At 37.3% G+C, this 14420-nt stretch overlaps 3 protein-coding genes across 4 annotated transcripts in view; 1 reads left to right on the forward strand and 2 right to left on the reverse strand.

The window, feature by feature from the left end:
• Positions 1-14420, forward strand: part of LOC135082302 (flotillin-2) — a 268349-nt gene that overhangs the window by 196889 nt on the left and 57040 nt on the right. The gene's annotated exons all lie outside the window — the stretch shown is intronic.
• On the reverse strand, positions 80-9375 carry LOC135082299 (glucose dehydrogenase [FAD, quinone]-like). The gene is made up of 4 exons (XM_063977083.1): positions 9312-9375; positions 4381-4555; positions 2140-2270; positions 80-1718 (listed from the first exon to the last, which is right to left on the reverse strand). Exons 2-4 carry the CDS (start codon positions 4541-4543, stop codon positions 141-143), a joined length of 1872 nt encoding a protein of 623 aa, XP_063833153.1. The 5' UTR covers positions 4544-4555; positions 9312-9375; the 3' UTR covers positions 80-140.
• Positions 10076-13513, reverse strand: LOC135082063 (glucose dehydrogenase [FAD, quinone]-like). The gene is made up of 3 exons (XM_063976815.1): positions 11958-13513; positions 11452-11682; positions 10076-11079 (listed from the first exon to the last, which is right to left on the reverse strand). Exons 1-3 carry the CDS (start codon positions 13479-13481, stop codon positions 10120-10122), a joined length of 2715 nt encoding a protein of 904 aa, XP_063832885.1. The 5' UTR covers positions 13482-13513; the 3' UTR covers positions 10076-10119.

Raw genomic sequence — 14420 nt, forward strand, 5'->3', positions numbered from 1 at the left:
TTGCAGAGCAACAATAACCCTGCGTCACGGTTTATAACAATGCTCTGTCTTACAGGACACAAAAAGAAACGAAACGGGATCAAATATGTACATTTATTCAGTCTTAAAATAGTTACCAGCACCACGATTTACAATTCAATTTACAATTCGGTATGTCCTTGTAACCAAGTTTGTTTTATCATGTCAGCGCATTTTTCCCCTATCATTATTGTCGGTGCATTCGTATTACCTCTAACAATATTTGGCATTATACTAGCATCTGCTACCCTTAACCTCTCTATATTTTTCACCCTAAGTTCAGGGTCTACCACCGTAGAGGACTCGTGTAAAGGTCCCATTTTAGCTGTACCACTTGGGTGGTATAAAGAAAACGTCATCTGTTTGGAGTAACACTCTACAAAATCATCTGAATCTTTTGCATATTTTCGACATTCATCTAACTCTAAAACATTCGATTTAATCCCCATATTTTTGAAAACTTGAGTGTCACCAAATCTTAAAATATGATCTTTGATTCCTCTCATTACCGTCTGCAAATCTTGTTGTTTCTCGAAATAGTTTGCGTAAATCAATGGGTGTTCATATGGGTCATTGCTCTTAAGCAAAATTTTACCTTTCGACTCAGGTCTCAATAACACTGCATAAATGATCATCACGAAATTATCTTCGTTTATCTTTCGATATTGCTTTTGAATTTCATCGCTTATTTTATGTTTGGCGAGTACGTCAACTATCTTGAATAAACCTGGGGGAAACACGAGAAAATGGAATTGTACATCAGGGATGGTGGAACTTGCATCTGCAGTATTATAAAAAGCAATAATTCTATGTGGGCTGATGTTAGAAAAGGCTCCTTTTTGTTCGGTAATATAACTGATAAATTGCTTCGCTACATTTTCTATAGAGGTCAAATTTTTGGGTCCTGGAAACGAAAAATAAAACGGAACGAAAACGTGGTCTTGTAAATTTTCTCCAACAGGTAAATCTGCTTTGACGTTAATATTTAATTCTTGTAAATGTTTAGATGGTCCGATTCCAGATAACATCAGTAATTGAGGCGTATTTATAGCACCCGCTGAAAGAATTACTTCCTTTTTAGCATTTACGGTTATTTCTTTTCCGTTTTTATGAATAACTATTCCACTTGCAATGTTTGTGTTGGGTTTGAACAAAACTTTGGTAGCTAATGCATTTTTGATAACATGAAAGTTTTTCCTATCTTTGATTGGGCTAAGAAATGCACGTGCTGTACTTTGTCGAACCCCATTTTTGATTGTACAAAATGCTTTAGCAACTCCAATTTGTGAGTCACCGTTGACGTCTGATAATGTCTTGAAACCGAGTTCATTGTTAGCTTTTAGTATAGCTTCTTCAAATATATGAATATTTGGATCATTTTCTACGCTTAAGTAGCCGCCAGTGCCGTGATATTCTTTTATATCTTCAGTTAGTTCGCTGGTGAAGTTTTGACTTTTCTTGAAGTATTTAAAGACTTCTTCGTAGCTCCACCCTAGGTTGCCTGCTGCTGCCCATTCGTCGTAGTCAGCTTTGTTGCCTCGTACGTAGAACATTCCATTGATACTGCTGCAGCCTCCTAGAACCTTTCCCCTAGGCCAGGCGCATCTGTTTTCTTTATAACCTCTACAAACTCCTTGAGACTGAATTCGGTACCCCCAATCTTCTGGGCTATCCAAATTGTTGTAGAACAACAATGGAGCCTGAAATGAGAAAATTAGCATATTTGAAATTATCCACCTCAGAGGTGCAACTGTGTAAAGCAATCGTATTCACATATCAAAACGTACGCTATATTCTGTCAAACTTGTTATACAGAATTTATCGTACGTTTTAAACTGTCAAATGAATACGATTGCTTTACACAATTCCACCTCTGTTCTTTTGCCTCATGAATATTAGTCGTTTCGCGAATAAGTCACTCCTAGACTAATTCATTTCTTTCCTGTATTATTTTTCTATGCATAACAAGGCAGGTATTTGACAGCAATCGCACCTGGTGTTAAGTGAGATGCAGTGCTGGATGGTACGTATCTGCCCTGTAAGTGCCTATTCATTCTCGCCTTGAAAAGGCCTGGATTATAGTGTTCGGGAAAGACAGCGGCAGGCAGTAAATTTATTTACCTCAGTGGTGATAGTGGGATTTCCACCAGCCTCCACGAGCAGCACCTTCCACCCTGTCACCTCGCTTAGCCGATTTGCCACCACCGAGCCTGCTGACCCCGAGCCAACCACTATGAAGTCGTATTCAGGATCTGAAATGAATTTAAAGAAAAAGGTTGTGTTGAAAAGAATATTTTATGTATGCGTGTAATGTCATGTAATGGCATGTATAGCTTAAGACCCACCGTGTTCTTTATACATATAGAGATGATTTTTGCAAAGAAAAAAAAATATTCTTATGTGCAGTGCCTTATGTGAAGGTCAAGTTTGTCTGTAAATGAGCTTGTAAGACAGCTGATGACGAGAAATCACCTTTTTAACACCAAAACCAATCAATGTGTTTTGCGCAAACACGTCGCTAGCAAACATAGCGCTATTACATTTAAGAAGGCGCTTCATTTCACTATTAATGGCCTGTCTTTACATACAGGACTGATAATAAAATTGTTAAACTATCCTGTTTTGTATCAATCATTTTCTAGACAAGCACGCTGATGAAAAGATTGGCATTATCTTCCAACCAATTTATAAACAAGGATAATATGAGGAATACAAACGCATTAATTTCATTCTCTCGTAAAGTACGATTGCATTTAGCCTTTAACCATGTTTTAATCTGGGTAAACAATAAATACAACTTGCATTTATAATCATTCGAGTTAAATAACTTCTTTACGGTCATGTTCATTCACTGTTTAATTACGCTAAGTAATTATTATTAACAGCACTAAAACATTACTACACTGATAGGTCTAATAAAGTGAATAAATAATTATCATGTATTCTATTATTCTAGCAGCAAGTATTCCTTATTTACTCTTTAATGTCGTCTTATTATGTATTAATCTTTATTATTATATTTATAGTATAAGTACGTGTTTTTTATTCTTTTGAGAGTATCCTTAATCCGGTTGTTATTAAAAATTACAGGCTTTTCTTAAGCTTCCATCATTGGGATAAAGTATAAATTGATAGAAGATAGTAGATGTTGTTTCATTCAAAAACTATTAGAAGATATCTCATTAGATAGGGCAATAATAATTTAGTTAGGCGTTATTAGAGCTATTAGTGCTCATGCTATTTGGGCGGGTGCTCAATACTCAATACTTTATTGCATTTCACAGTGTAGATAAAAGTGGAATATGTCACTTTACACTTGTTTTGGACCAAATAAACATTTTTCTTTCTTTCTTTCTTTCTTTCCTTCCTTCTTTCTTTCTTTCTTTCTTTCTTTCTTTAATATACACGAACGAAGTCTAGTGCTGAAGCTAGAGATACGAATTTTAACAAAGATTAACAAGTTAACTTTTTGTTTAGTTTTGTTTAGTCTAAGTAAAAAAAATCTAGTTGTCTTAAGAGTTTAATAACTGTTAATTGCCATGTACCGTGTGTCCTCACTATATTTTATCAACATTGTTAACCTGTGTTACTTAAGGCTGCCGCGACACAAGCACAGCTTCGTGCAGCAGCCGCTAGATAAACAGACTGTAAATTTTTTGTTGGCAAATAAAATACTTTTACTTACTTTACTTTAACTAAGAAAGTATAATTATTGTTTACCCTGAAAACCGAGCTAGTTTTCAGTTTTTTGTAAAATCCGACATTAATCGCAGCTACTAGATCATCGCTTGAGTTGAGTCGGGAGTCTTCAGTCAAGAGTTATTACAGTCTATTAATTTCGAAAACTACCAAGTAACGATATTAAGTTCCCTTTGCCTTAAAAAATCTATAGGATAGTGTAGTTTTGACAACTTACTCGTAGCTATAGTCAATTTACAAACTTTTTATAAGTCACCAGAACTATCCACTATACTCGTATATTTGTGCACATTTTAATGTCAAGTTAAATATTGATTGAAATTAGCTTAATTTGATTGCCATTAAACAAAAGAAGAAGAAGAAGACTACAGGGTGTTAGGTAAATGGGTATATGAGCCGACACTAGCCCATGTTAACATGGGCATATAAATGGTATGGTGAAGTCAGAAATTTGATATCATCATTTTTTTATTTTTTATTTTCATACAAAATAAATTGTATAAAATCCGATTTGTATGAAAATTAAAATAGTTAAAATGAAGATATCAATTTTCTGACTTCACCATACCATTTATATGCCCATGTTAACATGGGCTAGTGTCGGCTCATATACCCATTTACCTAACACCCTGTATAGCTATCAACACTCTAGTCTACACAAACCTTGTATCACTGCGTCCGTAGCGTCAGGTGGCCACAAGTGGTCGCCTGTCAGCGCACACTGAGCTGCCAGGAAGGTCTGTACACTCTGCACGAACATTGGACCGACGCCCTGGAAGCTGTCCAGTACGGTGGAGGTGATCGCTGGATCGCATGCCCACGACATCTTGAGTTTTTCCTGGAATTTGATAAGCTACTGTTTAATGAGTGCTGCTGAAGAGAGCTGGGATCTTTCTTGGCACCATTTATTAGACTTGGACTTCTTTCGATTTTCACCCAAATGCTTATATTGCTGGACAAATGCCTCTCTCAAGGATTTTCTCAACGATCAGTCCTAGGTTCCACTAGGACAGACATTTTGGTGAAGGACGTGAGAAGTACTTGGATGCGGGCAGGACCGGTCTTTTGTTTACTAGTACTGAAATATTTTGTGCGCCAAATTAACAATTTCTAACAGCTTGGTTACAATCCGCTTTGCAACGGAGGGTAGTCGAACCTTAACTTCGAACTCCTATGTTCTTCTTATTAATTTCGTTGGGTCCAATGGCAGTTTAACTTTCCGTCGGGACAAACTTGACCTTCACTGGTTGGGTTTTCATTGGAGACCCAACTGCAGATACTGCCAATACAAGATTTGCAGTGGTGAGAACGAGAGGTGGTAACATTATTTTGAATGGCTTTCATTTTGACTTTGTTCTGACTTTGTGTACAACAATAATTGTCGTGTTTTGAAAAAGTTTGTGTGTACCCCTGAGTATCTATCTAGTCAAGCGTCTACCTAGCGGTGTTTTATTAGTGCAAATTGTAATTTGCAAATTATATAGTCTCGTATCTCCCTTCCTATAATTATCTCTTGTAGTATCACAGTTTATAGTTAACTACGCAGCTTCGTAAGTCATCAATCAAAATTATCAACGAGAAACACAAATACGTTTCTTGTATGTAATTAAGTTATCAAGAATAACTTTATCAAGAATAACTTTCATCTTGGTTTGTTTATACAACTCATGTAAAGATCTCTGTTTTAAGTTAGTTCTAGATAAATAAGATCATAGCAATGTGAATATCATATAGATATACATACTAACATACTGCTACGGGAAACAGCTGGTGTAAAATTTATTGAATACTTAGGCTGAGTTGCACCACCTAACTTTGACCGTAACTATAACAATAACCGGTGTTTTTGTATTTTTTTTTTTTTTTTTTTTGGGATGGACTGTCCCGCTGAAGCGCGCAGGGCGCCACGCAGTGATTCTGCCAATGTCAAGTAGTTAGAGAGATACACGTGACTTTTGATTATTGGCCGGTATTTATTGAGTGGGTATTTATTTATCTCGAGAACTTAATTGTTTAGAGTCTTTAACATAAAACTCGCCACCTAAAACAAAACAACACATTGCAAACGTACACGTACATCACAAACAAAGTTATTGGGAAAGGGGAAGTTAAAATTTAATGTTATACACAGAACAATATTTACTTATATATGGAGTTTGACATATTTTTGACGTTTGTCAAAGTTAAAGTAAGATGGTGCAACCCAGCCTTAGGGTTTTATAAAGTAGTCGATTCCGTGGAGGGTAGTTGAACTGGAAGCATGGTCGATCTGTTTTAATGGTTTCAATTTATTATTTAATGGACTTTAGTGTACAAAGGACATCATCCATTTTGGTCCAAAATCAAAAGTGCCGGCCAAAAAATAAAAGTGCTGTATTCTGATAGAATACGTCCGCCTTAGCATTTATTACTATGGCACCAAAGCTGTAGCACCACTGTGCATCGTAGTATTTGAGTTCTAAAAATATATGAAACGACTGACTTTGATCTCAAATACTACGACGTACAGTGGTGCTACAGCTTTGGTGTCATAGTAACAAATGCTAAGGCGGACGTATTCTGTCAGAATACAGCACTATTTTTTTTATTGGCCGACATTTTTGATTTTGAACAAAAAATGTATGAATAGTCGATGAATTTTAGATCTCAAATACTCGACGCACAGTGGTGCTACAGCTTTGGTGCCATAGTAACAAATGCTAAGGCGGACGTATTCTGTCAGAAGACAGCACTTTTTTTTATTGGCCGACACTTTTGATTTTGAACAAAAAATGTATGAATCGTCGATGAATTTTACATCTCAAATACTCGACGCATAGTGGTGCTACAGCTTTGGTGCCATAGTAACAAATGCTAAGGCGGACGTATTCTGTCAGAATACAGCACTTTTTTTTTTATTGGCCGACACTTTTGATTTTGAACAAAAAATGTATGAATAGTCGATGACTTTTAGATCTCAAATACTCGACGCACAGTGGAGCTACGGCTTTGGTGCCATAGTAACAAATGCTAAGGCAGACGTATTCTGTCAGAATACAGCACTTTTTTTTGTTGGCCGGCACTTTTGATTTTGGACCAAAAATATATGAAACGTGGATGATGTCCTTTGGTGTTATTTTGTGTTCTAAAGTGCAGTGAAGTGATAAATTATAAAAAACATTGAAATACTTCGAATTTGAGCGCGCATCGAGTGTCGAGTGGGTTGTCATATGAACAACCAGCTTTGGACCCGGTGGCGTCTTGAAACCTGCTTACGGGCATACTTTTAACTCCACGGAATCCATGAAAAATCAATAGAACTGAAACACCCACGTTCTATTGATAACTATGTCAATTTTCACTCGACATTGGCAGAAATAAACCTCCCAGAGAGGTTTGGTTGCCATAAAAAAAAATAAAGTAGTCATAGTCATAAATGTTTATTGCATCATGTAATTTCCATTAATGTCAGTTTTACCTGATCTAACTTGGAACATAGTTACAATACAAAGTGATTTGCACTATTTGTCGCACCTGGAAAAACTAGGAGTATCTGAATCTAATGAGTTTCTTTGTGGAGGATTCCGTCAACTGGGACCGCAATTAACTGGGACCGAGGTCCCAGTCGCCGGATGCGTAAAAATTAAATAATTTTCTTCCGGCGACTGGGACCACTCATGGATTTTAGTACTGTACCAATTTTGGATTGAATAATATTTTCTTTTAAGTTATCTATGAGTGGTCCCAGTCGCCGGAAGAAAATTATTATTTTTTTATGGATCCGGCGACTGGGACCGCGGTCCTAGTTAATTGCGGTCCCAGTCGCCGGAAGCCTCAGTTTGTGATCGTACCTTTGGTGGTGTCAAGGGAATAAAGGAGGTATGAATACTAATAGCCCTCGATTTAAAAGTACCCTAGACCATAAATAAATCCTACCTAATACAAAGTTCCTACATACAGTGCTTATGCAGTATGCAGAAACATTTAGCAAATCACTTGCAAAACCACTTTACCGGCTCAAGTGTAAGTGTGTGTCAAGGTATACTTCCTTAGGAATTACCTAGATTGGTTTTCCTTTAATGTTTGCGTAGATTTTGTTAGAAACGTACTTACTTCTATCTTTACAGCAACCTTATATCAAGTGTATAAATACAAGTAAGTTAGTTTTTTATAGACACAGAAGAGGATAACAATTATAAAAAACTTCAGTTAAGGATAAAAACAAAAACCGGTGGTCTACTGGAAACATGCCAATTGCAGGTTAGGGAGGCGGATCACGGATTTGGTCATCGACCACGATGCAAATCACATAATTATACCTGTCTAGAGCAGTGTTCCGCAAAATTTGTGTGTTCAAGGCACATCTAGGAAAACGAAATTTTTTGGAGGTACACACCACAAATGAAAAATCAATTTGTTAGTCTTATTATTATGACCCTTACCACAGAATAATAATAAGTACTACGTACAGAAGTTTTACTTCGCGAAGGTATTTAAAAAAATGTATGCTCAATGTCATTAACAATATGGTGTAATTTAGCCTGTCTCAAGAGTCAAGCACCATTTTGTTGACAAACGTCAGTGATCGGCACTGCGCCGAAGCTATAGGGCTGACTTCGGTAAAATGATGTGACGTGAGGTGCCAAACAGCGGAAAATGGCGGAGGAAATACATGATTTAGCATGAAGCATCATGAATAATATTAACTACTTATTTACCTCTCAGTGTCTTGAGGCAACTTAAAAAAGTACATTCTGTGTTTTTATTATTATTTAGGCAGTTAAATACTGCACAGTATTTAGTACACCATTTTCTTCCACCATACACAAGAATACTCGTGCGTGAGTCAATGTTCGCTCGTATGTGAGGCCTTGTCGAATCGTATCCTGTAGGTGGGCCATCGTGCATGTTTTGTTTTCGATGTAAACTCGCGGAGATGAACAGGCCTGCCCTTACTTACTTATATAGTAAAAATAAGTTTTATAAGATAACCTTATCTTTCAGAGGCACACCATCTAATGATCACGGTGCACCAGTGTGCCGCGGTACACCCTTTGCGGAACACTGGTCTAGAGGAATCTATTTTTCTAGAAAATAAGTAACAGAAAATACCACTTTAGTACGAATTCTAGAAAGGACTCAAAACTACCATAGTAAATCATTGATCAACGCTTCTTTATCTTCATAATCGATTCAAACACGCCGAGAAGCCCCTGGCGAACATATTTATAAGTAATTTTATGTAGGTATGGTCTTGACAAATACTTACGTCAATTTTGTGTGTGCATTTTTTAATTTAATTTGTTTTTAATCAGTCTGACGTTCAAAGTCGTTAAACCAATTTACCTCTTTTAAGACCTAATAAATTCCATTTGTTTAAAAGTGTTGAACCGATATTTTTATAAAAAAGAATAGTGTTAATTTGTATTGAATAAATTATACAGCACTTAATTATACATTAAAGTAAAACTCAATAACTCCAATTAGATTTCGCCATTACAGTGATAAGTATAGACAGCACATCAAGCTAAATACTTGAACTCTTTTAAACTGGTAATAAGAGCGAATTTGCAATAAAAATGTCTAATATACTCTCGCTGTACAGTTAAACTCACCCGTTTACTAATAGCTGCGCGTACGCACCAGAATGCGGCGGTAACTGCGCGCGCTGACAGTGAACTGACAACCGGTCCACTGCACGTAATTTATGCACTGATTGCGTACTGATAGGAACATAAAATGAACTGAATTTCGCACTTATTGCGTTGGGAATAAGGAAGGCGCAAGAAACTTGTGTTGTGGACTATACGTGGTGAATGAACTTAATTTTTGCGAATTTCTTCCGATGGATACAAACACTGCACCTTCTATCCTTTTTTCTCGTGCTAAAAGTTATGTTCTATGTGTAATATGTGTATGGATTGATATCACTGTGCATCTGATACTATTTTGTTTAACAAATGTGTAGGTACTTACCTAGATTGACATGCTGTCGTCGTACTTTGCTTACATTAGATTTTTTTAAACGACAAAAAAATTATTCAACTTTATTTTAAGAAACATTCACAAAAATCTGTAATTTTGCAATTTATACGTAATAGTTTTTTCTGTCTTATTAAAAAATCTTGCTCTTAATGTTAAATAAAAACAAGAATAATCTTGTACTGTCGGTCGGTATAGGTTCTTAATTAAAGTTGATTTATTTTATCAGTAGAAAAATATTATAATAATAAGTAATCGACGTTATAGTATAACATAACGTATAATTATATCTTGACTCTTTATCTTCAATAACATTCAGAAGCATATAATAAGCCTACTCGTAAGTCAAAATACTGCAATACTTAAATTATTTTACTTTATATTAAACCAAAACTACTCGTATTTAAAAATTACATGAACTAATGTACTAGTTAGTACTAATTACAACATATATTTTTGTCCATCGTAGTACAACCATACTCGACATTTTCTTTCACCGCTCGGCGTTACTATTTCATCAGTTTCATAGTACACAGGTTTATCTTCTACGTTATTGTATAAAGTGGGGCCAAGATTGTTGCTGCTTCTTAAATACGGTTTGAATTTAATTTGAGGCGGTTTTTTGAATATATCTTTTAAGTTATTGTTGAAATTGAACAAACTGCTACGACCAGTTGTACCAGAATCCGGGTTTAAAAAACTGCTACGGCCAGTCGTACCAGAATCAGGGTTTAAAAAACTGCTACGGCCAGTCGTACCAGAATCAGGGTTTAACAAACTGCTACGGCCAGTCGTACCAGAATTAGAGCTGCTCTTGGCTGAAGAATTTGGCCTGCTTAAGGTTGGTTTCGGCCTGTCTGTGTCTTGGTTAACACCCCAGTAAGGGTACGGCTGATCTGCTCTTGGAGGTATTACCAATTGTGGATTTATAATTTGATAGAAATTACCATACATTTTGCCCTCGTCTCTATTGTCATTTGCGTATGGATTTCTTTCGATCTTTGGTGTTCCAAAATATTCTTTAACATCATCTTCCTCAGAAGTACGAGCTTTGTTTACGTTTGTACGTTCAGTTGTTTTTGTTTTTGCGGTATTTGTGTGGATATCGTGTAGAGGGAGGTTGGGGAAGAGACTAGTTGTTTCACTAAAGAGATCAGGTGGTGCTTTTGGAGAATCTTTGCCAGGAGTTTCTTCTTCCTCAGCTTGTTTGTATGCTGAGTATGAAGCAGTACTGTAAGTCCTCGAACAACTAGCATCATCTACGTTTGCTTCACTCCAGTCTTCTTTGATCATGTCCGAGGCTTTCTCCGCAATCATGATGATGGGGGCGTTGGTGTTGCCATTGACGATGTTGGGCATTATGCTTCCGTCGACAACTCGCAGACTTTTGACGCCATATACCTGTAAAAATAACAATTGATTCTAGGAAAGTCTAATATGTACTTTTTAATTGATGCAGCAATTTGGTCATTGAAAATGATGCGGTTAATTTAGCTAACGTAATTATCGTTGCGTAATTTGAGTTTGGTAAATTATAGTGTGGACTAAATGACCTGACAATGATGACGATACAAAGAAAAATTATCTTACTTTTAAAGCTGAATAGTGGGGTTTTTACGGCACTTTTCCCATATCTCGTTCCCACCGCTACAACGCCTGTGTAGCCAAGACCTAGCTTGACCGTCAATAATAACCCACCATCCAGTGAAGGTCAAGTGGCCAGAGAAGGTCAGTAATAGTGAGCTTGATTAAATTTTAATCAGGAATACTCACTCGCAGTCTCGGGTCGACCACAGCTTGCGGGTCGTTCGCCGGGCCCATAGCGCAGGTCCCCACCGGGTGGTATATGGTCAGCGAGTGGTGTCTCGCCTGGCACTCCAGGTGCTCGTGGGACATGAGGTCATGGTGCCTGCAGCCAGGGTTGCGGTTCGGGTTTGGTCGTGTGTTCAGCGCCCGAAGAGCTGGCTGCTCTGACAACCGCTGGACAATGCGGGCGCCCTCTACCTGGAAATATTTGGATAAAAAATAATAAAATGCCTTCAGTACAAAAAATAGGATATAAGCATGAGACTTATCTATAACTACTAGGTAGAAGGCAAAGACGGCCTTTCTTTTAAGGAGATCCCTACAAAGTTTCAGCCATGCCCAATTTAAATAATTATGTTACCGTGAGAACATGATTATCTCCTTTGTTTAATACGCAAATCAAGTTATAAAATTATCGAATCGTTCTGATATAAAATAAATAAACTTTGATTAAAAGTTGACAATAAACTTACCATAACATTCACGTCTTGGGGATCAGAATAATAATTCGGGTAAATGCGTGGGGGAGAGAACGGATTGCCATCACGAAGCTTTAGATACCCACGACTTCTCGGCCTGAGAAGCAGCGGCACCACTGAGAATGAGGGTTCAAACAAAATATCTTCATACAACTCGGCGTATGTCTCATCTGATAATCCGTTGGCTCTCTTCCCAAAGAACCCACCATCCATATTGTCAGCTGTGGGCGCTATAAACAACTGTATATCAGGATAATCTTCCGCAGGGTCTTGATATTTGGTGTTAATGAACGCCATCGCTTCTGCTTCCATCATACTGTATAAATACCCCTCTTTATGTATCGCAAAATCAATAAGAGTTCCAACGTTTAAAGCTGACATTATATTGAAACAATACTCCGTCCCATTCTTGTATGGGTTATCGAATAGGAACGAATGCCCACCCATTGCTATGTGGTCTTGCAGATTCTTGCCCACTCCCGATAGATCCACTAGTGGGTAGATTCCTACGTCTTTAAGGTGTGCTGCCTCACCTATTCCTGATAACATAAGCAATTGTGGAGACTGTATCGAGCCAGCTGATAAAATAACTTCTTTGCTGGCTTTGATCACTCGCTGTTGCTTATTTTTTACAAATCTCACACCATACGCCTTTAAATTGTCATCAATGAGCACTTTTTCCACTAATGAGTGAACACTTACATGGAGATTCGGCCTTTTCGAGGCTGGCCTTAAGTATGCTTTTGCAGCACTACATCGAAGACCTTCTCGAACTGTAGCATGAGATCGTGTGAATCCCGTTTGATAGGGTCCATTGACGTCACGTATATTGTATCCAAGTTGCTCCCCTGCTTCCAGGATCTTCTGTGTTATAGGTTGTTCATACCGAAAATACTCCACTGTTAAAGGGCCACCAGTGGAATGATACGGATCATTTTGATATTGAGGTATCCTCATGTCTTCGGCTTTTAGAAAATATGGGAACACATCTTTGAAAGACCAGCCTGTATTGCCCATCCGTTCCCAATTGTCGTAATCGCGTTTATTTCCCCGAATATACAGCATGGCGTTTAAAACACTGGATCCACCTAGCACCTTACCGCGAGGCCACTTACACCTTTTGTCAACCATGCCCAAACAATAACTGTCACTGGGTTCCGTCGCAAACTGCCAGTCTATTGAGGACATCTGCAGTATTGGGAAGACAACAGGAACCTCAGATAAAACGTTTTCATCTTGGCCAGCTTCTAATAACAGGACCGTCCAATCAGGGTTTTCTGATAGTCTGCTGGCCAGAACAGACCCTGCGGAACCGCCACCGACGATAATGAAGTCGTAGCAATCGTACAGCTGATCGAATGGATGGTCTCTCACTCTGTATTCCGCGTCTTCTATGTCTGGCCTGTAGAGATGTATGGCCATGCGCAGGACTATTAAGGTTCCAAGTCCTGGAAGAAGTCCGAACAAGATCCTTGTTCCCGAGAAGATCGGCCTGAAGGAGGCCGGGCTCGAAGACATGTCGATGTGCGCACACGCCGCGCTTGCTTACAACTGGCATGGGATGGAGTTGAATGACAACTAACTCAGCAGAAACTTCGTTGCACCTAACATTGTGTTGCTTTTTTGTACAGAGTAGGTACATACAGGTAAAACAGAATATACATTTTCTGTGAATGAATACTAATCTGAACAACTTCATTGGCAGAAGCAAGACGAGTAATTCGTGGTGAACGCGTGTACAATAAAAAAGTGTTTTGCGTAGACGAACCTTCTAATTATTTTCTCATCATCAGTCATGTTTTTTTTATCTGTTACCGGGGAGTTTTAAAGCCTACAATGAATTTAAAATGAAAATAGTCCTTATCTAATTTACTTCTACGAAACATAGGTAGCTATAATTTTCGTCTAGTAGAATAAAAAAATGTTATCAGGCAGGACAACTAAACCATAACCTTTATTGATTTAAATTATATCTACTGTAAGTGTAACTCTCTGCGTTAAATTAATCTGTGCATTATTATGTATTATTTAAAAAGATGCTTTCATCAGCAAATCTACTTTTGTTCATTATGTTACGTTCATTGTCACTTATTGTGACCTCGTTTTGTATACTTTAACCTTTGATAACGAAATTATTATCTTCTAAATGATATCTTTTTAAATTACAGAACTAAATAATATTTATTAATAATATAATCTTGTACATTTATTGCGTTTGCTTTACCTCTTATTGTTGGTTATCTAGAATCAAATTCCTACGCTTAAAACTGTTACAGTTTATAATAATAATGGTTCTTAAAGTTATACTAGTTCTTATTGAAGTGCAAATAAGGCCTACTACTGTAAATAGAAATGGTATTCTGTGGTTTATCTTCATTTCAGTTTCAATCAAATTAAACTTTACAAATTACTGTATTGTATTTAACCGAAGTACCCATCTACTTGTAATTGTTTCAG

Source organism: Ostrinia nubilalis, chromosome 21, assembly GCF_963855985.1.
Source record: "Ostrinia nubilalis chromosome 21, ilOstNubi1.1, whole genome shotgun sequence".
Classification (NCBI taxonomy): Eukaryota; Metazoa; Arthropoda; class Insecta; order Lepidoptera; family Crambidae; genus Ostrinia; species Ostrinia nubilalis.